At 39.5% G+C, this 25,264-nt stretch overlaps 1 protein-coding gene and 3 long non-coding RNA genes across 7 annotated transcripts; 1 reads left to right on the plus strand and 3 right to left on the minus strand.

Annotated features, from left to right (window-relative positions):
- The first annotated feature begins 109 nt into the window (after nucleotides 1–109).
- On the plus strand, nucleotides 110–1,661 carry LOC147643311 (uncharacterized). Of its 3 annotated transcripts, XR_015272404.1 has the most exons (3): nucleotides 110–632; nucleotides 695–1,229; nucleotides 1,288–1,661. It is a non-coding gene; the product is annotated as an uncharacterized LOC147643311 (long non-coding RNA). The 3 variants fall into 3 exon arrangements; XR_015272405.1 differs by lacking the exon at nucleotides 695–1,229; XR_015272403.1 differs by lacking the exon at nucleotides 110–632 and having other exon boundaries at nucleotides 807–1,229.
- On the minus strand, nucleotides 1,635–3,315 carry LOC147643312 (uncharacterized). Of its 2 annotated transcripts, XR_015272408.1 has the most exons (3): nucleotides 3,139–3,315; nucleotides 2,669–3,066; nucleotides 1,635–2,596 (listed from the first exon to the last, which is right to left on the minus strand). It is a non-coding gene; the product is annotated as an uncharacterized LOC147643312 (long non-coding RNA). The 2 variants fall into 2 exon arrangements; XR_015272407.1 differs by lacking the exon at nucleotides 3,139–3,315 and having other exon boundaries at nucleotides 2,261–2,612; nucleotides 2,669–2,867.
- A 518-nt stretch (nucleotides 3,316–3,833) lies between these two features.
- On the minus strand, nucleotides 3,834–16,803 carry LOC147643313 (uncharacterized). Its single transcript, XR_015272406.1, has 4 exons — nucleotides 16,611–16,803; nucleotides 4,631–4,687; nucleotides 4,391–4,563; nucleotides 3,834–3,955 (listed from the first exon to the last, which is right to left on the minus strand). It is a non-coding gene; the product is annotated as an uncharacterized LOC147643313 (long non-coding RNA).
- Nucleotides 8,130–9,880, minus strand: Ir20a (Ionotropic receptor 20a). Its single transcript, XM_020950061.2, has 2 exons — nucleotides 9,619–9,880; nucleotides 8,130–9,557 (listed from the first exon to the last, which is right to left on the minus strand). Exons 1-2 carry the CDS (start codon nucleotides 9,878–9,880, stop codon nucleotides 8,149–8,151), a joined length of 1,671 nt encoding a protein of 556 aa, XP_020805720.2. The 3' UTR covers nucleotides 8,130–8,148.
- Nucleotides 16,804–25,264: the final 8,461 nt, after the last annotated feature.

Genomic DNA, 25,264 nt, shown 5'->3' on the forward strand with positions numbered 1-25,264 from the left:
TGTCCAGGGCGTGCTGGCCACAGCCCGGCCAGCGGCAGTGCAGACCACTTTACTTCTGCTGCCCATTGATGAGCTAACCAACACCCCCTCGCTGGCCACTAGCGCGAACAGCGCCAAGACCCGCATTCTGCTGACTCTGGCATCTCGGCCTCCTCGCAGAGCAACAACAACCTCCAGGACAAGCAGCTGCAGCAGTACTCGCTCAAGCTGACCGTGGTCTCCCGCCAGGAGCAGCATTACATTGGACCAACAGCTACAACGTGACACCCGAGCCGCCGCAGCAGAAGCTCATCACCAGGACCATTTCCGTGCCGCAGCTGACCGGCCTGCCCTATCAAGGGCGTGATGCAGCGGTTTATGGCCTCCCATGGCAAGCTGGTGACACCCAATAGTCCCCTGCCGCACGTCTCGCCATTGGGCAACATCACCAGCTCTAGGAGCAATCTGGAGCACGGAAACTCGCCAACGGACATTACCACGGTCACCCTATTACCGGCAGCCATCGAGCGGAACCCAGAGGGCGGTCCGTTGCGTCGAGCAGAAGATCCAACAGGAGCTCCAGGACCTCAAGCCCTGGAGCGCTTGCGCTAGATTAACAGGCAGAATACACTGAAGGCTTCGCTGGACAAGCTGTGAGTACACGTAAAGGCTTTCAAGAATCCTTATATAATCTTACGTTTTTTTTTGTTTCCAGCCGCCTCAGCACAGATTCTGATGACTCGGGCATCGCGGCCTTCTCGCAGAGCAACAAGCACCTCCAGTCCAAGCAGCAGCAGCAACAGCTGCTCTAGCTGACTGTGGTCACCCGCCAGGAGCAGCGTTACATTGGACCAACAGCTACAACGTGACACCGGAGCCGCCGCTGCAGAAGCTCATCACCAGGACCATTTCCGTGCCGCAGCTGACCGGCCTGCCCCACCAAGGGCGTGATGCAGCGGTTTATGGCCTCCCATGGCAAGCTGGTGACACCCAATAGTCCGCTGCCGCCCGTCTCGTCATTGGGCAACATCACCAGCTCTAGGAGCAATCTGGAGCACGGAAACTCGCCAACGGACATTACCACGGTCACCCTATTACCGGCAGCCATCGAGCGGAACCCAGAGGGCGGTCCGTTGCGTCGAGCAGAAGATCCAGCAGGAGCTGCAGGACCTCAAGTCGAGCGGGACGGAGCTGAAGTGCCTGCTCTAGATTAACAGGCAGAACACACTGAAGGTTTTACTGGAAAAGCTGTGAGTACACGTCAAGGCTTTCAAGAATCCCTCTTATCTTACGTTTTTTCGTTTCCAGCCAGCTCAGCACAGACGAGGCCGATGCGGACGAGGTTGACGATGAGGACTCTGAGGTGGAGCACTGCTATGGACCTGAAAAACTGCGCAATGCAACGAACCGGAGATCGTACACAAGCCCGATGGCAATCGCAGCCGGAATGCAGCCGCCTACACAGCCAATGGAGCCAGCGATGGGCCAGCTCTGTGATCTGACGCACATGGAGGCACATCGCGAGGCCTCATTGCCCAGTGGGAAAGCCTGATCAACAAGAATGCCAAAAACGTGAGGTGGTCGACACAGAGGGTTAACGGCAAAGGGTAGCAGAAGCTGCTTATCAACGAATAAATGTAAACCACTCAAAAACGTGAAATAAACATATTTAATATAGTCTATTTTTGATGTTGTTTTAATTTAAAATTGTCGTAAAAGCGTTGTTTATTGTTGTTGCAGAAAAAACCCAGCATTCAATTTGGTCTGTTTCAGCACTGTTGTTGTTGTAGGCAAAAACCAAGTCTTCGATCTCGTCAAAAATCGGTCCGAGTCCATTTAATTTTCAACCTGAAATACCAGGCGAACAGAATCAGCAGAAAGCTGATTAATTTTAGTGCAAGAGGTGCAAATTAGAGATGTCTGTTTAGCTATATTGTAGCAGAGCTTAAAGCTCAGAGCTTAAAGCTTTCAGCTAGAAAATAGCTATTTTGTCAACCCTATGACAGGAACTTTGACTTTCCGCTGGTTGCTTGTAGCCATGTACAAAAGCGACGATCAACTGACATGGAGCCATGTGCAGCAGCGACGTTTGCTAATGACGTGCAGCTATATGCCACTGTGACGATCAACTGATGACATGCAGCTATCTGAAACCATGGTGATCTCATAACCGAACATCATGTTTAGCAAATAGTGAATAAAGTTGAATGCATTTCCACAGATTTTCAGTGGCCGCCGTCGCCGGCTCCGTGTTCAGTGCTTACATTATTTATGTCAATAATTAAGGGTGTTTTTTTTTAATTAATAGCAACTACAATTACTCCGATTCCGGTGCAATGTGCGTGACAAGCATAAGCGGAAATGTACACATATTTATTATCACAAGCTTTTTGAAATGTGACCAACTCATTCTTCACTACCTTTTCGGAGTGTGACCGCCTTGACTTTCAGCTGGTTGCCTGCAGCCATGTGCAGCAGCGACGATCAACCAACATGGAGCCATGTGCAGGAGCAACATTCAGCTAATGACGTGCAGCTAATGGCGTGCAGCTACATGCCACTGTGACGTTCAGGTGATGCCGTGCAGCTATGTGCCACTGTGACGGTCGGCAGCTATCTGAAACCATGGTGATCTAATCACTGAACATCATGTTTGGCAAATAATGAATAAAGCTGTATGCATATTCACCGATTATCAGTTGGCCGCCGTCGCCGGATCCCTGTTCAGTGCTTACATTATTTATGCCAATAATTAAGGGTGTTTTTTTAAATTAATAGCAACTACAATTATTCCGACTCCGGTGCAATGTGCGTGACAAATATAAGCGGAAATGTACACATATCCATTATCACAAGCTTTTTGAAATGTGACCAACTCATTCTTCACTACCTTTTCGGAGTGTGACCGCCTTGACTTTCAGCTGGTTGCCTGCAGCCATGTGCAGCAGCGACGATCAACCAACATGGAGCCATGTGCAGCAGCAACATTCAGCTAATGACGTGCAGCTAATGGCGTGCAGCTACATGCCACTGTGACGTTCAGGTGATGTCGTGCAGCTATGTGCCACTGTGACGGTCGGCAGCTATCTGAAACCATGGTGATCTAATCACTGAACATCATGTTTGGCAAATAATAAATAAAGCTGTATGCATATTCACCGATTTTCAGTTGGCCGCCGTCGCCGGATCCCTGTTCAGTGCTTACATTATTTATGCCAATATTTAAGGGTGTTTTTTTAAATTAATAGCAACTACAATTATTCCGACTCCGGTGCAATGTGCGTGACAAATATAAGCGGAAATGTACACATATCCATTATCACAAGCTTTTTGAAATGTGACCAACTCATTCTTCACTACCTTTTCGGAGTGTGACCGCCTTGACTTTCAGCTGGTTGCCTGCAGCCATGTGCAGCAGCGACGATCAACCAACATGGAGCCATGTGCAGCAGCAACATTCAGCTAATGACGTGCAGCTAATGGCGTGCAGCTACATGCCACTGTGACGTTCAGGTGATGTCGTGCAGCTATGTGCCACTGTGACGGTCGGCAGCTATCTGAAACCATGGTGATCTAATCACTGAACATCATGTTTGGCAAATAATAAATAAAGCTGTATGCATATTCACCGATTTTCAGTTGGCCGCCGTCGCCGGATCCCTGTTCAGTGCTTACATTATTTATGCCAATATTTAAGGGTGTTTTTTTAAATTAATAGCACCTGAAATTATTCCGATTCGGATGTAATGCGGGTTATTAATGGCAGGTGTAAACATATACAAACACAACCGGAAATCCACACATAACCATTACCACAAGCTTTTTGCAGTGTGACCAACTATTTTTTTCACTACCTTTTATCGAAGTGTGACAGCCTTGACTTTCAGCTTGTTGCCTGCAGCCAAGTGCAGTAGCGACGTTCAGCTATTGACGTGCAGCTATGTGCCGCTGTGACGATCGGTTGATGACAGGAAACCTAGTTAAAGGTAAAAGCATGGTGTCCTCATCATCGAAATATGAGTCTGATTGAATGTTTTGCAAATAATGAATAATGAATTGTGTGCATTTCCACCGATTTTCAGTTGGCCGCCGTCGCCGGCTCCCTGTTCATTGCTTACATTATTTATGTGAATAATTAAGGGTGTTTTTTAAAATTAATAGCACCTGAAATTATTCAGATTCGGGTGCAATGTGCGTGATTAATGCCAGGTGTAAACATATACAAACACAAGCGGACACGCACACATATGTTAACCCTTTGTTTGCACAGGGATTTTTCAAATTTTCACTTTGTTTGTTTGTTAATTTTGTAAAATTATACAATTTAATTGCACACACGAGCCGCAAGTGGGAAGTGGTTGATGAAGCGGGCGGGGAGAGGTGTGGCACAAACATTGATCGGTAAGTTTACCTTTTGCGGTCGCCGATGGAAAGGGATTTTCCCTGCTGAAACAATATTCGCATTAATTGTACAACTCTAATGATACGCGGTCTCCGGACGACGCTTTAAATTTAATTAATGCGCAATTTTCACTTTTAGCCCAGTTGGCATTTTCTGCTTCTGGTTAGCTTCCTGACCATTAGCTGGATTGTAAAAAAACCATGTAAGAAATAATAAAATGCAACATTATACATACAAATAACATCATACTTTTTTGGGCAGTACATGCATCCTTTGCTGCTTTCAGAAACTGTTCATGAATTTTTACTGCAAATATAAATATAATATAATATAATATAAATAGAACAACAGTAAAAGTAATAAATAAATAAACAAATTTTTCAATAATCGGCATGACGATTGACGAGTCAACGATTGAAGGAGTCATTTCCGACCCTATAAATCATATACATATATCATATATATATCATATCAGCATTAGATTTTTTTTAATTTCAATTTTCGCAAAAAAAGGAAAGGAAAGAAAAGGAAAGAAAAACTAACACAGAAGAGCTTTCCGAATTTAAATTAATGAAATTTTGGCTTAGCTATGGATTTTTGAAGCTTTGAAACCCAATACAAATAAAAAATTACGTATTCGTAATACTGCCCCAACCAACATAAAATATCACGTATACGTACCATTGTCCTCCAGACCCCGGAAAATCGTTCCATAAATGTCTTATCTTTAGTAATTTACTTTGTAACTGGTATATAGCTTCATTTATCATTTTTATACCGATTAAGGAGATTATACTTTCAGTAATTAAATTACTATTTTTACACCTTTAAAGACGATTATATTTTCAGTCAGATGCCTAAAAATAAGTGAAGAAGTCATTTATATATTCTTGATCAGAATTAAAAGCTGAGTCGATCTTGCTATGTTTGGGAGGAAGAGAATTATTTTCAAAATTTTGCAAATTTTATATAGGGTTAAAAATCATTAAAATTTTACAAATTCCAATAAAAAATTAAAAATTTTAAACTCCATATGCAGATTTGTTAAACTAATAAAAACTAGCATAGAACTGTTTTCCGTATCGAAATTAAGACATTTTTGGCCAAATTATGATATATTTTCGTGATCCAAGGTTTGCTTTCTTTCCTGTTTTTTTATATTTATTTATATTTAAAGGTACTCTTTATAAATTATGTAATTAACATATTACTCAACTAAAAAAATACATTTTGTAACTCTATATTTCTGTATCGTTCTATATGTATTTATTTCCTTGCTTTTCAATCGCATTTTCAAAATGCAATTATCGCGCTTCTTCCCCCCCTTCCACTCCAGATTTCATCATCAAAACTCAGTCGCGAAGAGAAGCCAATAATTTAAATGTTTTCAGGGCTGAGGGGAGACAGAAGCTGCCATGCGGTCCAGAGGCCAACATCAATTTAAAATCATTTAATAAATTCGCACTAAATTTCAATTCCGTTTTCATTAAATGCCACATAAATTATACGCACTCGGTGGCAGGCGGGCGGGGTTGGTTTGGGGAAAACCAAAGGGGGAGGATGGCTGGGAAAACCATGGAAAGTGAGGGGGAGGGTGGACCTGAAGAGGGCTGCGATTGTCAGCTGGGGCCGCCAAATCGCGTGTTACCATATTTCGCATTCGTTTTAAATGCCGCGCGCCATTTGCGCATAAAATGCTTTTAATTTTTCGTTACATTTGTCGTTCCCTGCTCCCTGCTCAGGCAACAGACAACAGACAACAGCCTCCGCCTTGCCACGCCTCCCCGCCGCCGACGAACCCCTCGTTTTCCAACCATTTCCCTCGCTTCCAACTTGGCCACATTTTCAATTCGACCTCAATAAAATTTACGCCCAAAGGCTGCCGACGCGACAGGGCAGAGGGTGGGCGAAGGTGAACCGGTTCGGGGTGTAGGGCAGAGGTCACAGGCGGAGATAACCGAAAGGGGATGGTAGGAAATAAGGAACTAAGGAACTCACTTTGCCAGATACCCTCTTCGGACATTGGAAATGCCAAGAGGAAAAGGTAGAGATTTAAAATCAACTGAACAACTTTACACTTAAATATTGTAGAATTTCAAATATATTTTATGGAACTGAAATATTTTTCAGCATAGCACTTTGATCTTAAAAAAGATGCTGAAGCTATTTTGTATGTTTTCAGTGTATACACAGAAAGATATACTAGATATATAATCACGTCCAGCTAAAATACCAAAGGCAAGCCTGTTTTATTACTCGATAAAACAACGATTCCATAATTCATGGTAACTATAACCAGTTATTAATATATATTTTACTGTCAAGCATTAATGTTAATAAATAAATACATTAGTGAGGGCTTTTATCGATTCGTGGTAATTATTGTAAGTTAAATTTTTAGTCATTCGCGGGTGTCTGTGTTGTTGTTTATAGTAACTCCGTTGCGCGCCATTGCCCAAAAAGTGTTCATTTCCTTTTCGGCGTGTTATCATCGCCACTTCCGGAAGACGCGGCGAAAGACAACAAGGACAAGGACATTCAGTGTGTGTGCGTTTGTGTATGAGAATATATTATATATTCGTGTTTGTAAAGGGCAGCGCTTTAAAGGAGACTTTAAGAAAGGACGTTTTAACACGACCTTGCTTAAAATAAAAACTAAGGATTTCCGCTCTTATTTTCCTGTACTTTTCGCATATTTTTCGTATATTTTTCGTATATATTTTTCCTCAATTTCGTTCCCCTTTCCGGGCGACTGCAAACACAATTTGAATGCTGCCGCTGCCATCAAATCGAGCAGAAAACATCGCTGCCCGTCGCTTTTCCCTCCCCCATTAGCTTTTCCGCAGCGGAAAAAGTGCACCCGAGTGCAGGGGCAAACTTTTCACTTAATCGCTTTTCGTTGCGTTTGAGGGAAAACAAACAGAGCTAATTTGACTCTATCTCCACGGCGCCAAGTTGGGGTTTTCCCTTTTCATTTGCTCTATCTTTTATTTCCCTTAAAAAAAAAAAAAAAAAAAAACATGAAGAAAACTTTAAGGACTTGTCCATGCGTAACCAAATAGGGTTTAAGGATGTACAGGAATCGAAGCAGTGAAGTTGTTAGTAGATTGCCTTGATATTGCATTGCAAACTTGAACTTGAATAAAAAGATTTAGAACGGAAAAATCTGAAAAATCCACAGGTGTCTAAAAACTTAATTCTAATGTATTTAAAAATAAATAAATTTTCATTCTTATCATGGTAAGCTTGCTTTTTATGCTTTTGAATATAAAAGAAAAACCTTTCAAGTGAGCTAGAAAATCAGTGGGTTGTGTTTCAAAATATAAACTTAATTAATATTAAATAGTTTTATAAAGTAAAAAAGACAATACCATTTTTTACCCTTTCAGGATATTATAATTTCAGTCAGAAGCTTGTAAAAATGTGATGGAATCATTTCCGACCCTATAAATCATATATATTCTTGATCAGCATAAACTGGCGAATCTTTCTAAGCATCTTCGTCAGAAAAAATTTTTTTTCAAAAATTTTAAAATTTTTTAAGTCGTTAAAATTTAAAAAAAAATGTCCAAAATTTTTACATTTTAAACTGAGTATGCAGATTTTTTAACCTATCAAAAACTAGCATTGAACAGAACGAATTGAAATTAATGAATTTTTCATTAAGTTATGGGTTTTTTTTTAACTTTGATTTGTCGAAAAATAACATACTTCCCCAAACTAGTTTCCTGTCTTGCTTATTTATATATTTTCCTCCTCCGAGAACCCTAAATGCTATCCAGAAAAACATTGACATAGAAGACGGTGAGCTCCAGCAGAAAGACACCACTGGACACCGCAAGGGCTGCTCCAAAGATATGCCAGGTGTGGCTCAGATCGGCCATGGACAGTGGCTTCAGGATCACCAGCTCACTATAATCCCGAATGCTCATCCTACCAGCCGCGACCATGTCGTAGAAGCTCTTTGCAATCCAGTGCTTCATGAGGCCCGCCTGCAAAGCCGTCAAGGTGAAATCCTTGAGCGACTCGTAGTACACAGAATCCGGGGCCATGACGAAGCTGGTGGGCACATAGTCGTTAAAGCAGAGATCCTTGGAGAGCCGGAACAATGGACGCGAGAAGTGTTGCTGCTGCTGATTAATCACATGCCACTTAATGAGGGCAATAGTGTAGGCCCAGCTGGAGTTGAAGTGATTCCTTAACTCGTAGATCTCTGCAGGATCATTGATCAGGTGAAAGGCGGCGGCGTACTTTGCGCGGAACATACCGTCCATGTCATAAAACTCGTCCCTGATGCCCATGATCTGGATACCACTCTTCAGCAGATCGTCAAAGCTTTCGATCCTCTTGTGGACTGGCGGTGAAATCAAAAGCGACAGCAGCTGGGCGGTGCTTGAGGTCAACAGGATCAAGGCCATTAAACCAGGCAGGATGCTTAGCCAGGAGCACTCCTTTACGTATTTCATGGAAACAAAAAATAGGTAACCCAGCAGAAGGATCACCAGCAGAATAGCCACTGCTCCCGGGCATATAATTCTGACATAGAGATCATCCTTCGGTATGGGCTTCTCCACGGGCAGCATGGTGCACCAGCTGGAGAATAAAACAGGATAGGTGTACTCGTGCACCTTAATCGAATTTCGCTTTGAAATCAGTACGGTTGTGAGGCCCAAGTCCACCGTGCCGTTCCTGGTCAGATCTACCATAAAAGAGCTGGCCGGAGCGGCTCCAGACCGCCAGCCAGGACGAATCATCTCCAGGCTTGCATTTCTTGCAGTGGCAAACGTCTCTATAAAGTCCCACAGGTAGCCAGCTACCTGGAGTTTTCCACTCGCATCCCGATAGTCGAAGGTGTTGGGCGGCGACAGATCTGGGACTACACGCAGGCGATGTCCTTGCAGGTTTTCCATTTTATCCACAAAGATATTTCCATCTAGATCACTTACAACTGGCTTTTGGATCAGTCGGAAGTGGGGAAAGGCCTGGTAGCTGTACAGGATCAAGGATTCATTGTGATTCCGAAAATATAGCTCCACATTGAGCAATTGGCTGTGCAGGCAAATCGATAAATATTCATTGGCCACAGCCTCTCGATCAAAATCCATCACTTCCATGAGCACCGACACTGCCATCAGATGTCGCAGGCTACTGGCCAAGTTCTTTAGCTGCAATTCACCTAAGAAACAGTAGTTATCCTGTAAATTTCAATATTTCTCATTGAGTTGAGTAAATCTTACCCAAAGCTCCTGGCGATAGGCAGGCCAAGACGAATATGTCGCTATTGAATCGATTATATAGATCTGGACAGGGATAACTCTTCTGCCAGACGATCTGTGGATGATGGGTTAGATTACGCTGCCACAACATATTCCAATTGCAGTCGAGTCCTGCGGGATTATAATAGATCATGGTGGTCTCTCCGCCAGCCAGATAGCCCAGGACCAAACCATATAGATCCAACAGCTCCCGGGCCAGTGGCCCATTCAAGTTGGCCAACATGTTGCAGCCACTAGAACCAACTGAAGCACTGCCATTGCATTAGCTTTGCTTTCCAGGTCAGGTCAGGCTAGGGTAGGACAGGACAGGACACCGTGGCAAACGCAGCGTATCCTTATCCGAGAGTCATCGCTCGTAATTGCCCGGGGACAATTGCATCGGGCAATTTAAAAGTTTACACAATGCGCCAGCTCTGGGGCATTGTGACTCCCAAGTATTTGCCTTCTCGATTGTCTTCGTCTCCGTTTCCGTTTCCGCCTTCGGAGAGTCCACCTGATGTGGCCACACATATACCATACTTGCAACGTAGAAGGGAGACCAATTACGGCACGAGTCTTTTTAAATTCTTTAACAGGAAAATTGTGGCAAAAAAGTTTTGAAAATTATATAAAAATAAAGTCATTAGTTTAAGCTGGAAAACCCTAAAGAGAGTGGGGTAAATAATACTAAGAATTTATTTTAGTATATTTAACCAAATTTGTAACGTATTATAAAACATTTTAATTACATGTTGAAGTTATAAATCAAAAGCTTAAGAGTTATATATCTCTCCCATATAAAAAACTCCCCTTTTCACACATTCTTCCAACACTTTAGCTACTTTTGGCCAAGTTGAACTCTGACTGCGGATCCCTGTCCACTGGAGTTTTGTCACCTGTTTTTCGGGGGAAAAAAAAACCACAACAACAGCACAGCCCGGAAAACTCACAGCTCTCTGCCCCTCTTTCTTCTCACAACTCCCATTTTGAAACAACGAAGACTATGCGAAAACCGCCCACGCAAGTATTTTCAGGGAAATGTTTTGCGCATTTTGTAGCCACGTTTTTCAAATACACTTGCGACATTTGACAGCTCGACTGTCAGTGCAATGTGCCTCCGCTGCTGGTTTGCTGGTTGTTGGTGTTTCAGTTTTACCCTCCCCCCCACTATCTGGGATCTGTGTCAGTGTCGGTGTGTATGCACTGCAAAAAAAAATATAAAAAAGCAGACAGGGAATCAAAGTGATCTTAAAAAAGTATCTAATACTTAATAACATAGTTCTTATATCTTATCCTTAAGCTAACAAGGGTCTTCTGCAGCATCAGCAAGCTTACTAATTGTTTTCATTTAACATTCCTAAAATTCGATATTTAAAAAATATACCTAATTTAAATGATTTAAAAAGTTTTTTTTAAGATTTTTAAAGTTTTATAATTTTGGGTAAAACCTTGGCAAACTTTTGTTAGAGTGTCGGTTCTCGCACGTTGATTTTGCCGAGTTGTTTTATAAACCCTCTATACTCCTGTACCCTCTATCCCCTCTTTAAAATCCCCTAACTCCCCTCTTATCACTCCTCCCCCCCTTAACAACCCCCCCTTTAACAAACCCCCTTTTTTCCAGCTGCCATTGGCATTCATTCACGTGGCAGCATCGCCATCGTCAACTCGACCCTGACGCTGGCTGCAGTTGTAAATAAATTTGCATTTTTGTCAATTTTGATGGCGACCACATGAGGGGGCACATGGGCACCGAGCAGGGGGGGTCAGTGTTTTTCCAGGGGGGGGGAGTGTTAAGGGATGCAGCAACACACACACACACACACATGCACACACATATATAGCCACGCATGAATGCATGCAAAGTATGTAAAGTTTATTCATGTACGAGAGTATATGGCGACCACATCAACTGACCCAGGGTTGGATTTTTAAGTTAAAAAATATATAATATATATACATATATATATATTTAAAAAATATCAGATGGGGAAATATCTTTCATCTATATATCTATAAATGATTAGATAAGAAAATATCAATCAAAAAGAGGAGTTTTATATAATATTTGATATTAAACAAAAGTTTTTCTCCTATATATACTTTATATTGAATTATGAATAAACAAAAATAAGCTCTAGTAAATATGTTAAATAAATTATATAACCAAATACAGTTAAAAGAAAAACTACAAGAACTTCATACAAATACGATCCCTAAAGACAACCTATCCGCACCTCAATCACCTCATAGTTCTACCTTTTTCTCAAAATTATTCAAAAATAACTCTGCTATTTTTTGTCAAATGCAGCTGGACCTGAAATGGAAATTGTACTGGAAATGAAAACGAGAAAAGCGAACTGGTTGGAAGTACACTGAGCAGCAAAGTCTATAAATGTAGAATGCAATAAGCAATTATTGTAAGTTTTGCACACAATTAATTTACTTTGCTTATATATATGAAATATGAATTATTTCTATATATTTTAATTAACAGAAAATATTGGTAATATTAAAGGGAAAAGGAAATTTTCATTTTAATATTAATATTTTTAAGCCTTTTTTATCGCGATTTATAAGAGAGGAATCTCTATTTAATTTTCATAGCATACTTTTTTGGGGCTTCCGGGACCTTGATCGTGTGGATCGAAAAAGCGAACCGAACGAAAGGGGGCGCCACTGGGCACCGGAAACGGAAGAGAAATGTGTGTGTTGAAATAGTCGCAAAGTTGCTGACTGCGTTTTTGGTCATCACTTTGTCGTCATTCTTGTGGTAAACCCATTGTTGTTGCTGTTGCTGTTGTTGTTGCTGTTGTTGTTGCTGCTGTCTTTGCTAGCCTAAACACTATTATCGCAGCTTTGTCAATGTCTGTGTGTGTGTGTGTTTGGTGAAGGTGTTTGTTGGTGCTACCAAAAATTAATTTGCATAATGGACAGACACACACACACATGACATTAGCGTAGCTTTTGTGGGCGCCAGGCGGGCACCGACATTGCTCACATATTTTTGAACGTGTGTGTACACCCACACACACACACACTCGCCGCTGGAGACGCAGAGAAGACGACGGGGAATTCGTTAAATCTGAAATAAAATCACAAAAAAGCAAAAAAAAACATACATACAATGCATATTTGCGGACATGTCCTTTTGACGCCATTTATTAACTGCGAATGCCAAACAATGTTTGCATTTTTGATTGCGCCCTGAATGGGGTTCAGACTGGCCAACTCCTGGCCAGCTCCTGCCCATGTCCTGCTGTTTATTGTCCTTTTTTGTCGCATTTATTTAATTTGTGATAAATTATTTAATGCTCCATAAAGGATTACCATGTATTTGGTGTCCATTCGGGGTCACATTGTTCAGTGCTTCAATGATTATGGAGTTAAGGAATTTTATTTTTGTTATGGTTTTGAAGTGTTTTATCTTTTGGGAATTATATGTAAATAATGTATTTTATAAAATAAAAATTATTTAAATTTCAAATTAAGAAGAATATTTGTGAGAAACTTTTTTAAATTATTTTCTTTCTAATTTGTTATTACCTTAATCAAATTTAGGCATATATTCAAGGAATCCTGTTTTTTAGGAAGGAAAGAAAGCTGGCATCACTGTGCTGAATATCCTTAAGCTTTCTTAATTTTCTTCTCCTCTTCTGGTTTTATTTTATTTTTTTTGTCATTCTTGGACGATGGTCATGATGGCCTGAACTTGGAACTCAGAACTGGGGCCTCGGAACTCAGAAGGAAGTGCTTGGAATCTATGTTGCAGCTACTTAAACTTAGTTGGCCAGCAGTTTTGCAGTGCTTTTCTTTTTAGGTTTTTGGAAAAACTTTGCCCTGGCCAAGGCTTCTGGATGGTGGAGCACAAGGAATGCCAGGACAATGTGATGGGCCACAAGGAAAATGCAATGAAAGTGCCACATAAGCATAACAATAAAATCCAATAGAACCCCCAGCTAGAAGGACGATAATGCGATGATCCGGTTATGGCCTTAAGTTTTTTCTTCCGGCGCGGAAAAGCCAACACAAAAAACGGAGAATTTAGAAAAAAAATATAAGAAAGAACAGGAGAGAATCTCGGCTGGAAGTTTGAAAATTACTCAGCAAAAAGTTCAGAGGCTGTAAGAATGTGACTGTGACTGTGAATGTGATTGTAACTGTGACTGAGAATGTCACACTTTTAATCACAGACGGCGACAAATTGTTGCAGCTTTTGGTTGGGTTTTGTCTCGGTTGCGTTGTTAAATGTCATGTTAATTCCCTCGTAATACTCGTGTTCATTATGTTAAACACTTAACATGCTCGTGTGTGTGGGAGAGGGGTGTGTGTGAGAGGGGGAGGGGTGTGTCTATGGTGTGTGTGTGTGTGGTTCTTACACAAGAGTCAGCTTCAGCTTCGTCATCGCTCGCTCATTTGTTCGCTCGCCTGCGCTCGCCCATGGAACAATAAATGAAAGTGTAACACACTAATTAGTCTTGTATGCGATTCATAATGATAACAGTAATTAACATGTGTGTGTGTGTATGTGTGTGGTGTATGGTGGTGTGTGTGTGTAGGCCCTGTGTGTATTATGAGAGCTCAACAACAACACACACAGCACCCAAACCCCTCACAACATGAAAGCACGCCTCGAATGAACTTTGACTCGCCGCACTTTTTGCGATATGATTATGCGGGTAAGCAAATCATGAATTGAGGTATAAAAAACTTTTAAAAATATCTAATAATTAAAATAAATCTTAAAAAATATAAATAGCTAATTTATCTTATTACTTTATTTTAATTTGTATTAATAAAATTTATATTTCGTACAAGAAACTAAAGTACATGTAATCGTAAATAAAATAGGTAAGTGTAGTAAGTTTTATATAAAAAGGTAAATAAATAATAATATAAAATTATATAATTTACCATATAACCCAATATAATGATATTATAAATACGTAACCCATGATTAAAATACCGAAATTCTTTATAAATCTTGAAACTTAAATGGTTTTAAAAAGAGTCTTGACTTTATAGCATAAAACGTTCAATAAACTTATAAAAAATGCATTAATTCAATATCTATATTAATAAATTAAGGTTTTACTAATTATGTAATTAATATATGTAAATTTGTAAAATGATATTGAAATGTACTTAAATTAAAGGATAAACAGGTATTTCCTTTCTTTTTGGCGTTGTATCTCGTTCCTTAGACTTTTCACCGCTAGCTGCCAGCTTCCTTGCTCAGGATCCTTTATCCCTTGCCACCCCCCCCACCCCCTACTCTCACACACACACATTGGTACATCTCTCTCCCTATTCATGATCCACATCCGCAGCCAGACACACATCCGTCCACCTTAGGCGCTTGTTTATTGCTCAAGTGTTGCCAAGAACCCAAATGCCAACACACACGGCCACCCCCCCAACACACACACACACACACATAGGGCAAACATTTACACATCAGCACACACCCACACACACACACACACCCAGATGGAGCTGGAGCTGTGGCATTTTGATTCTCGCAGGATGCCATGTCATGTTTTCATTATGCTCATGTGTCTAAACAATTATCCTGCAGGCATAATTATGCCTGACGTTTATAAGCTTTGACACTTTCGGTTTTCGGTAACATGTCGAGCCACTCTCCATTCCCCCCTCCCTCCCCGCATTTTCCGCTTTTCCCGAGCTCCAACCCCCTTCTCCGCTTTGGGCAGGTTTAAAGTGTCGGCACATCGAAATGATTACAACTAATTACGATGCACTTAAGCCTTGGTTAGCCCTTAAACCTGTTCTAGTTCACTTCTCTTCATATCCTCCCCCGGGAAAACCACTAGCACACCCCTCCTTTTGGGTTGGGTGGAAAAGCCAGAGCCCCTCCTTCCTCGGGGATGGGTGAAAAATTACTGGCATGGCCAAACTTATTTTGGCGTAAAATTGAAAAATTCTTTTGTATAAGGAATTAAGAGTAAGTTGATTCTTTTTGTTTCCTTTCTTGCTTGGCATTTTTTTTTGCTCTCTTGTTTCATCTTGGTTTTGGTTTTGTGTGTGTGTGAGAGAGTCCTTGCTCATCCTGCCTGCCTGCCGGTTTACGTTATTTTATTATGCAAGAAACAAAAGTTTCATTTGTTTGTCCCGTTTCTTCGTTAAGAAAAACCATCAATCATTCGCCGTGTTGTACAATGTCCTCCAGGATAAGCAACTGGGTAGCAGCGACAACAAAAATGTTTCATTTTCACACACTAAACAAATTACATGCCGACAGAGTGAAGTGTCCTTCTGCCGCCCCAACAGTTTTCCACCTCCTCCCTACCCGTATTTCCCAGGCTTCAACCCACGCATTCCGCTAGGTGGCAAATAGTTTCCATAACACGCTCCGCTGCTCCGGGATGCTAAGATACTCAGATACTTAGATATTCGGATACTTGGATACTCGAAAGGGGAAAGATCTAGTGCTTCCAGACTTTCTTAGGAGCCAGGAGCCCATTGTATCCTGGAGCTTGGAGACTTCTAACTATGGGTAAGTCATCGGATTTGGAAGCGTATCCCCAGCAGTTTTATCTACATCTACACTTTGATCATGAAAATATATCATAACTTGACCAAAAATGCATTAATTTCAATTCGGAAAGCTTTTCTATGCTAGTTTTTAATAGGGTAACAAATCTGTATATTTGGTTTAAAATTAAAAAATTAGAAATATTTCTGGATTTTTTTGAAAATTTTTACGATGTAACTCCTTATAAAATAAATAATAAATACCAAATCGTCGTTCTGAGTAGTTCTTGCTATGAATTTCCTTAATGTTCCCTTATCAAATCTATGATTTATGCAAAGTTCTTAAAAATCTAAATAAATTCCAGTTCTTTTTTAAATTTCCTGTGCTTGAGCTACCTTTTTGTTTTGTGTTTATTTTTAAATTAGATTGTATTGTCTGGTGTAAATAATTGAAAACTCATAATACATAGCTGATCACTTACCGTTGATGTGGAAGGATGATTTTTTTTCAGATCCAGCACATTTTCCAAGCCCCTTCTTAACACTTGAAACCCCACAAATGGCCATTTGTCGATTGGCAATTGAAATTCATGTTAAAGCATTTATCCATTTCACCTTGGCACGGCATTTGACCTTCAAGAGTGCCGCAAATTCCGCAAGGAGTTCACAGCATAATGCACTGCAAGGAAAAACAAGTCAATAAATATTATAAATAGAACGTTAATGAAATGTAGGAAAATGATTTTAAGTTTGACAATCTTAAAAATTGTCGATTTATTATTACTTTGATATTTAACCAATGACTTTTCAATCGAATGATATTCATTTACTCCTATTTCGCTCTTGAAATTACAATATAAAACAATGACTTGAAATAAGCTTTACATTTCCTAGATAAATACCATTAATTTATTAACCAAAAAATATTAAATAATTTTTATATCATCTCTAGCCTTAGTTTATTAATATGATTCTTACAATTTTGGTTTAGTGTAAAGGTCTGAGGACCAAAAACTTAACCCAAAACCGAACCGAACATGAACATGAACCTGTTTCTGGTTTTCTGGTCTGTGTGGAAGCAATTTATTTTGCAACTAATAGCGTGCCACCCCTTTTTCGCCCCTCCCCTCCCCGAACCCCAACCGACCCGACACTTGAGTCATGCAACTTAAATTTATAGAAGCACATTAAACTTTTAAATGATAAATTGCTGAATATAATTTACGTTTGCCAGCCAAATGAGGGGAGGATAAGCGAGGCTCCTCTCGTTGACGCGGTGGCAGGCCCAGTTAATAACTCTTACGCTATTGCCTTTGGCTTTTCCAAGGAGCTGGATGGAGGTGGAGTTGGGTGAAATGGTGCTGGAAATTGTGGAAATGGTGGAAATGGTGGAAATGGGGGGACGGGTATAGCCAGGAGGGGGCAGGGGAAGGCAGGCCAGCTTGTTTCGGGGCGCTGTGTAAACTGTTTAATATGCACGCAATGTCGGCGTAAATGTTTGTTGATTAGTGTGTCCTTAGTTTTTAGTGCCTTCCGATGGAGCTGACGAATGCGTTTCCGTTTTACACACTGTTGATGAGCAGGAGGGGGAGGAGGGAGAGCATTGTGGGTGGCGAAAAAGGGGTGGCCCATAGATGGGTGGCAGAAGGGGAGGTGGCCCAATGCCGCCCAGCACTTCATATTCATGCTCATTGACAGCACGCTAACGGCATATAAATTGACAGTTGTTCGCGTGCCACGACTGAGAGCGAGAGAGAGAGAGAGAGAGAGAGAGAGAGAGAGAGGGAGATTTAGGGGGAGGGAGTATCAGTGTCAGTGTTTCCCTCAGACTTTGCCTCTCCAGCTCTTTCCCCGCGCTTATCCTGGCACTTTCCCTCAGCATTTATGTCAAAGTATCAACTCAATGTTTTTTTTTCACTCTTTTCCTACACCGAGCCAAAATAAAATAAATGTATTTTAAATTCTTGAAGACCTTAAAAATACTAAAATAGATCTGAGAAAAATTTTACCCTTGCTTGGTATTATAATTTTAGTCAGAAGCTTAAAACGCAGTGAAGGAGTCATTTCCGATCCCATAAATCAAACATATTCTTGATCAGCATTAAAAACTGAATCGATCTAGCCACCTCCGGCAAAAAAGAAGATTTTTCCAAAATTTTCAATTTTCGCAAAAAAAAAAGGAAAGGGGTTAGATCGTTAAATTTTTCAAAAATGAACAACAAATTCTAATTTTATTTTATTTTTTTTGAGTATGCAGATTTATTAACATATCAAAAACTAACGTAGGACAGCTTTCCAATTTGAAATTAATGGATTAATTTTTGTCTTAGCTATGGATTTTTGAAGCTTTGAAACCCAATACAAATCAAAAATTACGTATACGTAATATTGCCCCAACCAACATAGAATATCACGTATACGTACCGTTGTCCTCTAGACCCCGGAAAATCTTATCTTTAAATAGCTTTAAATAGTTTTACTTTCAGTGATTTATTTTGTAATTGGAATATAGTTTCATTTGTCATTTTTATATCACTTAAGGAGATTATACTTTCAGTAATTAATTTAACATTTTTACACACTTAAAGGCGATTATAGTTTCAGTCAGAGGCTTTAAAATCAGTGAAGGAATCATTTCCGGCCCTATAAATCATATATATTCTTGATCAGCATCAATAGGCAAATCTTTCTAGCTATGACCGGGGAAAATTAAAATTTTTTTCAAATTTTCAAAATTTTATAAGGGGTTACATATTTAAAATTTTGAAAAAAAAAAATTTGAATTTTTTTACATTTGAAACTGAGTATGCAGATTTATTAACCTAGCAAAAAGTAACATACGACAACTTTCCGAATCAAAATTTAGGTTGTTTTGGCTGAGTTATGCGATTTTTAAAGCTTTGATTTGTTGAGTAAATTGTCACATAGAATAGTGAAATGTGATCATTTTAAAAACACTTATGATACAATTTTTGATTTAAACCTATAACCCATATATATTCTTGATCAGCATTCAAAGCTGAATCGATCTAGCCATTTTCGGCAGAAAAAGTTTTTTCAAAATTTTTGCAAAAACAGGAAAGGGGTTACATCGTTTAAATTTTAAAAAATTTGATAAATTTTAAATTTTAGTACATTTTAAACTGAGTATGCAGATTTATTAATCTAATGAAAACTAACATAGAACAACTTTCCGAATAAGAATTAATGCATTTTTGGCTTAGATATGAGATTTTTTAAAAAGTAGGGGTTATAAAATATTAATCAATATTGATTCCAAAAATGCAACTATTTGAAACTTAGTTATAATCAGTACCCTAAACGATTCTATAATTCAATTTCTTTTTTCTTTCTTATTAAATCCTACTTTAAAGTATATATATGTATTTCTTGCAGTGCACTTTTCCTTTTCCCTTTGTTTCACTTTTTGTTTTCCTTCTTCTCTGTTTGTGCGTTTGGCTCTGTGTGTGTGGGTGAGTGTTTTTCCGTGCTTATTGCCTGGCATATCCCTTTGTTGTTCTTGCATTTTCATTTTCAATTACAAATGACACAAGTGCCTCACGCTCCAGTTTTCTACGGTGTGTGTTTTTGTGTGTGTGTTACTGTCATGATAATAACGAGTACCGCAATTTGTTGTTGGGCACCCACAAGCCTACAAAAATCAACAACAAACAACCCAAAGAACTTAACACGTTTCTATTTCTATTTCTATTCCTGCCTTTACCTGTGCTCTTGGCTTTTCCATTTTCTGTTTGTATTTGCAGGTTGTGTGTCCAACACCTTTGCAAGTGGGGACTCCCCTTTTACCTTCGATTAAAGTTTAACATTGCGATTTCGATTTCAATTTTGGTTTTTCCCCCATCGCCTGCCAAACACCATTTGGCCTCAAAAATAAAAGTCAAATGTGCTCCACTGACCCTTTTTGAATTAGCCATCGAACAAATCTGAGTTTTGGGGGAATATTTGCTAACTAGAATGAGTATTTAAGATTAGTTAAGAAAATTACTTCATAAGGAATTAAATATATGGTAAAATTGTAATTGAACGAACATCCAATACGTAAAAATTTTAAAGAAATATATTCTTAGCAGTTTCTGTGCAAATATCGTTTAAAATTTTTGTATTTAGTTAAAATATCAAACGGATAATATCCCAAGCATCAAATATTTTCTTAAAAACTCAATCAAAAATAATTTCTAAATAGTTAAAGTCTTCTATGTTTTAATCTGTTTAATCAAATTTTGAAAAAATATGCTTTTCGCTACGAATTTTTCAATTTTCAGTCCCCAATAAATTTGTATTTTCTGATGACACTCGACCGATAGCCACACTCAACAACTGTAACTCCTTTGGCGAAAAAATCTTCTTAAATAATCGTCGCCCAGCAAATGCAAACACACTTACATAAATGCCAAAAAGTCTCGAAACGAAACGCTCGATAAGAATTTTACGATATTAGCGTAGGGCGGAAAAGCGGGAAAAGTGGGGGAAAAGCGGGACCACAGACCGCAAGTCGATTATAGAAAACTTGTAATAAAATTTTCGTTAGCCGAAACCAACAAATGGAACGCAGCCACGAGGGGCTCAAGAAAATGCAGCTGCGCAGCTGCTTCACGGGGAGGGCTGGAAAATTGCAGTGAAATTCGTCGGGAAAAGAATCGGGGAGAAAAGTGGGAAAAAACTCAAGAAAAAGCGGAATAAAAATAAAAAAAAGAATGGTAAGGAAAACCAAGACAGCAAGACAGGCAGGCAGTGGGAACCGCTGAACGCCAAACGCTGAACTCTTGGCAATTGGAAACTATGAAACAAGCGACCGCAAGCAGGCGGGCGGAAAAGTGGAAAATCGGGTGGTGGGGGAGAAGGAGCTGCGAAAATTGTGTTTATTTAGCGCTGCTGCATGAGAGAGCCCGGAAAAGCGAAGAGCAGAAAGCTGCGGGCCGAACTACGCCTTGCAGCCTGCGGTTGCTCCTCTTCTCAAGATAAAGCGCATTTATGCGCATAATTTCACCAGCTGCTCGGGCCCTTGGCCAAGGGTTAAGGCTCTGCTTTGGTTACGGATGGGCTAAGGCCTGGTCCGAGCCACATGAGCCCCCAAAAGCAACTAAGCCGCCTGCCTAACGAACTCTGAGTTTTTGGGGCCAATTCACTTAACAACTTTATCAGCAACTTCATCAACGTGGCCGAGTCAAGAAATCAGCCGCCCAAGCCAAGGCAATGACAGCACCAGATAAAGGACACAGAGATACGGAAAGCAGATACAGATACAGCTAAGGATACAGATACAGATACATCAAGAGCTACAGCTACAGCTATAGATCCCGACGCGAATAAAGATACCAATGATATGCAGACAGAGAAAAGTAATTTGAATTGGTAAAACAAATCTTAATAAAACTAGATCATAGCTATTTCTCAATTAAAATTGATTTAGATACAAGTATTATTTATATAGCTTTTCCTTAAATCCTTCCTCTAAGTTAACTTCCTTGACTTTTCTTTCACTGCATTCAGCATACACCCACACTTACCCGTATAATTTTCAATTTCATTTCAATTCGTTGACGGCCTACGACACTGCCTGGCTGGCTTTTCCAGGAAGAAAGAAAGAACGAAAAAAAACCAAAGAAAACTCAAACACACACACACAGAGAGAGAGGAAAAGTCGGATAAAAAAGAAGAGCGGGCAAGTGACAAGGCAGACAGGCGAAATCCGGCGTACGTGATTTTCCACCTTAATGCCATTTTTTAGTTGACAACCTCTGACAATTTGGCACCCTCTCCATAGATCCAGTTTGCCTCTTATCAAAGGTCCTTATCACCGCCTTTATCACTCTCATTCCCCCTTTCACCACTCATTTCACTTTGTTGGGTGTTTCAGATCCAAAGGCATCTCTTTCTCTGCGAGGGGTTACTTACTATATAAAGGGAAATTCCCCTCTGACCTTGCCCATTTGCCTCTCAGCAGCTTATCGTGCAAAGTTTTTAAGTTTCGATTCGTGTTTGGCATACGTAATGGAGGCATTTTTTTACCCCCCGGCCTGTCTCCCCTACCCGCTTTTCCACATTTTCCCTCTATATATATATTCGTGCAGCCTTTTGCTGCTTTTCAATTTGCAGATTTCCGAATTTTCTATTTTGGCTCCCTCTCACAGGCGCCGAGGTTAAAGCCGATGAGATGGCCGTATAAATTATTGAATTTGGCTGCTTTTGATGGGTTGATGGGTTGCCTTTGCTCAGCGAGTCAACTTATGTTGATGTACTTGTAAATAACCAGCGATTCTGCCATTCAAGTTAGCCTATTGCCTTTTTTTCACTCCCCCAATTTTCCAATGCAAGCTGAATTTCAATGGAACTACATTGAAATGATAGCGAATGGGTTTATACTTTAAATATTATCAAACTAAAAAGAAGGGTTACAACTTTAAAGACTGAAACTTGTCAACGTTAAGAAGTAATTATTAGATATTTGAAAATAATATATAAAAGGTAAATTCAATGGTTAATTCATTGTTTAATTGAATTGTGCAATTTTCAAACCCCAAAACTCTCTAAAAAATTACAAAAAAACTTTATTTGATTAAAATATTATATATATATAAATATATATATATATATAAATTATTCTTGTATTCATAAATTTGTTGTTGAATTCTTTGTGAAGTTCTTTGGTAATTTCATTGTTAAATTCATTGATGAATTTGTCATAAAATTGATTGTTAAATGAATTACTGAAATAATTGTTGGATTGATATGTGAATATGACGATTTCTTAACAAAATCATTGCGACATTATGAGTAAAGTCTCTCTTATTTAACATTTATTAAATGTATAATTTTCCTTTTTTCAATCAACAAACATTCTGCTTGTTAAACTATTTCCGGAATATTTGTATATAAAAATACTAATAAACGCGTTTTTAATATTAAAAAATTGGAATGTAACAAAATTTAGTGATATAGTTTACTTGTTTATTGATTTAAAGGAAATTCGAATAAAAATAAAAAAGAAAAAACCGCCACTGCAAACCACAATTGTAAGTTGCAATAAAGGCTAATGAAGCTAATTAAGTTAAATAGCAAACAAAAAAATATATATACATATATGTATCAGATATACAGTATCCGCTTCCGATTTCAATTATCGATGACAATGGACGGGGGTGTTGGGGAAAAAAGAAACCCTTCGATAATCCGTAAATCGGTGCGTTTATCGACGCGAACTCCGATTGCATCTGGGAGGGGGTCATGTAAACAACGGATTGGAGCTACTAAATCGGAAGACAGTCGCTGTAAGCCGCTTACCGAGCAACGTAACAAAATAAAAACAATATACAAAAAAAAACATGAAAAACAAAACCAAACAAAACGGGGAAACCTGAAAACCAGGCTACAAATCAAGGTAATCAACATGAAATCAATCGATTTGCTCTTTTGGGCGCTTTCAATTCGATTTTCCTACTCTGCTATTCCCTTTTGTCGCCTTTCATTGTTTTTATTTTTTGTTCGATTTTCGTTTTTTGTTTTTCCATTTCTGTTTTTTTTTTTTTGGCTATGTGAAAGCCTAAGAGAGCAACAAAAATTGCTGGAAAAAAGAACGCACAATTTAAAAATGCCTTTGTTTTCGGGATGAACGAGAGAGGTCGATGGAAGGATGATGTTACCGGGGTTCATAGAGCAAACAAAGGACAATGGCACCGAACATTTTCGGGATTTTCCAGCCATGTGTGTGTGTGTGTGTGGAGGTTCGAGCGGGATGCAAAAGCGGATGCTGGAGACAGAGCCTGATGGCAAATAGAAATGCTAATAAAAAAATTCCAACATCAATCTGTGGAATTTGTGTTGAACATATGCGCCAATAATGTTGCAACCCCTCGCCATCATACACATCTGCACAGAGAGACACAGACACACACATACTAGAGGGAGGGGAGGGCAAGGAAAATCTGGGGATGGAAAACAGGACCTGCTGCCACGTCCTTGCTTCGATGAGGTCGATATGTTTGCTAAGCTGAATGTTGGTGATGATGTGTAAACATTTACATGACGTGCTCCAGTTTATTTTAACCTTTGATCGGAGCCTCAGCCTCAGTCTCAGTCTCTCGGAACGAGCTGAGGCCTCTGCTCCAGGATTGGCAGGATTTCGCACCTGCTTCAAGCCGAGGTGAGTGTGTAAAAAAAAAAATAAAGGAAAATATTTGCATTAAAAATGACTTGTTTGTGTAGGCTGGCAGCATTCGACAGCACAGCTAAGTTTGCAGTGGCGTCCGCAGGGTTTACTTTGTTTTAAGAGAAAAGAGGGATTTCTTGGAATAATTAAATATTTATAGAATGCATTATTTGTACATTAATTGTTGAAAAATTGAACTATTTAAATATACAAATTCTTGGTGAATAGATATGTGAATCGTTGATGAACTTCCATACTGAAGGTTGGTAAAAATATCACGAATGCTTTGTTGATAAGTTTAAGTATTGTTAATATATATAAATTCATAAATTAATTAATAAATATGTCATAAATTCTTATACCAAATCCTTTAGATATCTTTGCCGTAGTCATGTATAAAATGTTAATGAACAGTCCTATTAATTTTTTTATTTTGTTTATTATTTTTTTATAGATTTGCGCTTGTTTTTAGTTTCTTAAGTAAATATTTCCAATAAAAACTAAATTCACAAGTTAAAACAACGCCACTGCGTTACCTAAGCAGTAAAGGAAAATGAGGAAAACTCAACAATGGGAACCGGAAGTGGTTGACGACTTTAAAGTCTGTCTGCACAAGCACTCATTGCACCGCACCACTGTCACACCCCCTGACCCCCCTCCGGGCTAACACACACACAAAGACACGTGCACACACACACCCACCAAGCAAACATACTTACTTCTACAGGCTGAAAAGGCGCAAATGAAACCCCAGGCTCACAATAAATCCTGGCAGGTCCCCCCCAGAAAGATGTCCTATGAATGATGTACGGGTTAATGGGCGCAGATTAGGGGAAACCCCCTTCCGAGTGTGCCAATAAACTGAAGCACGTGCTGCAACTTACGCAGTCATAAATGCCTTTAAGTTGGATCTCTTTAAGTCAAGTCTTTAAAAGGCAAATGTTTTCAGTTACTTTTAATATCTTTCAC

The sequence above is a fragment of the Drosophila serrata genome, unplaced genomic scaffold, assembly GCF_035046125.1.
Source record: "Drosophila serrata isolate PLE 108 unplaced genomic scaffold, ASM3504612v1 contig_276, whole genome shotgun sequence".
In the NCBI taxonomy this organism is placed as follows: domain Eukaryota; kingdom Metazoa; phylum Arthropoda; class Insecta; order Diptera; family Drosophilidae; genus Drosophila; species Drosophila serrata.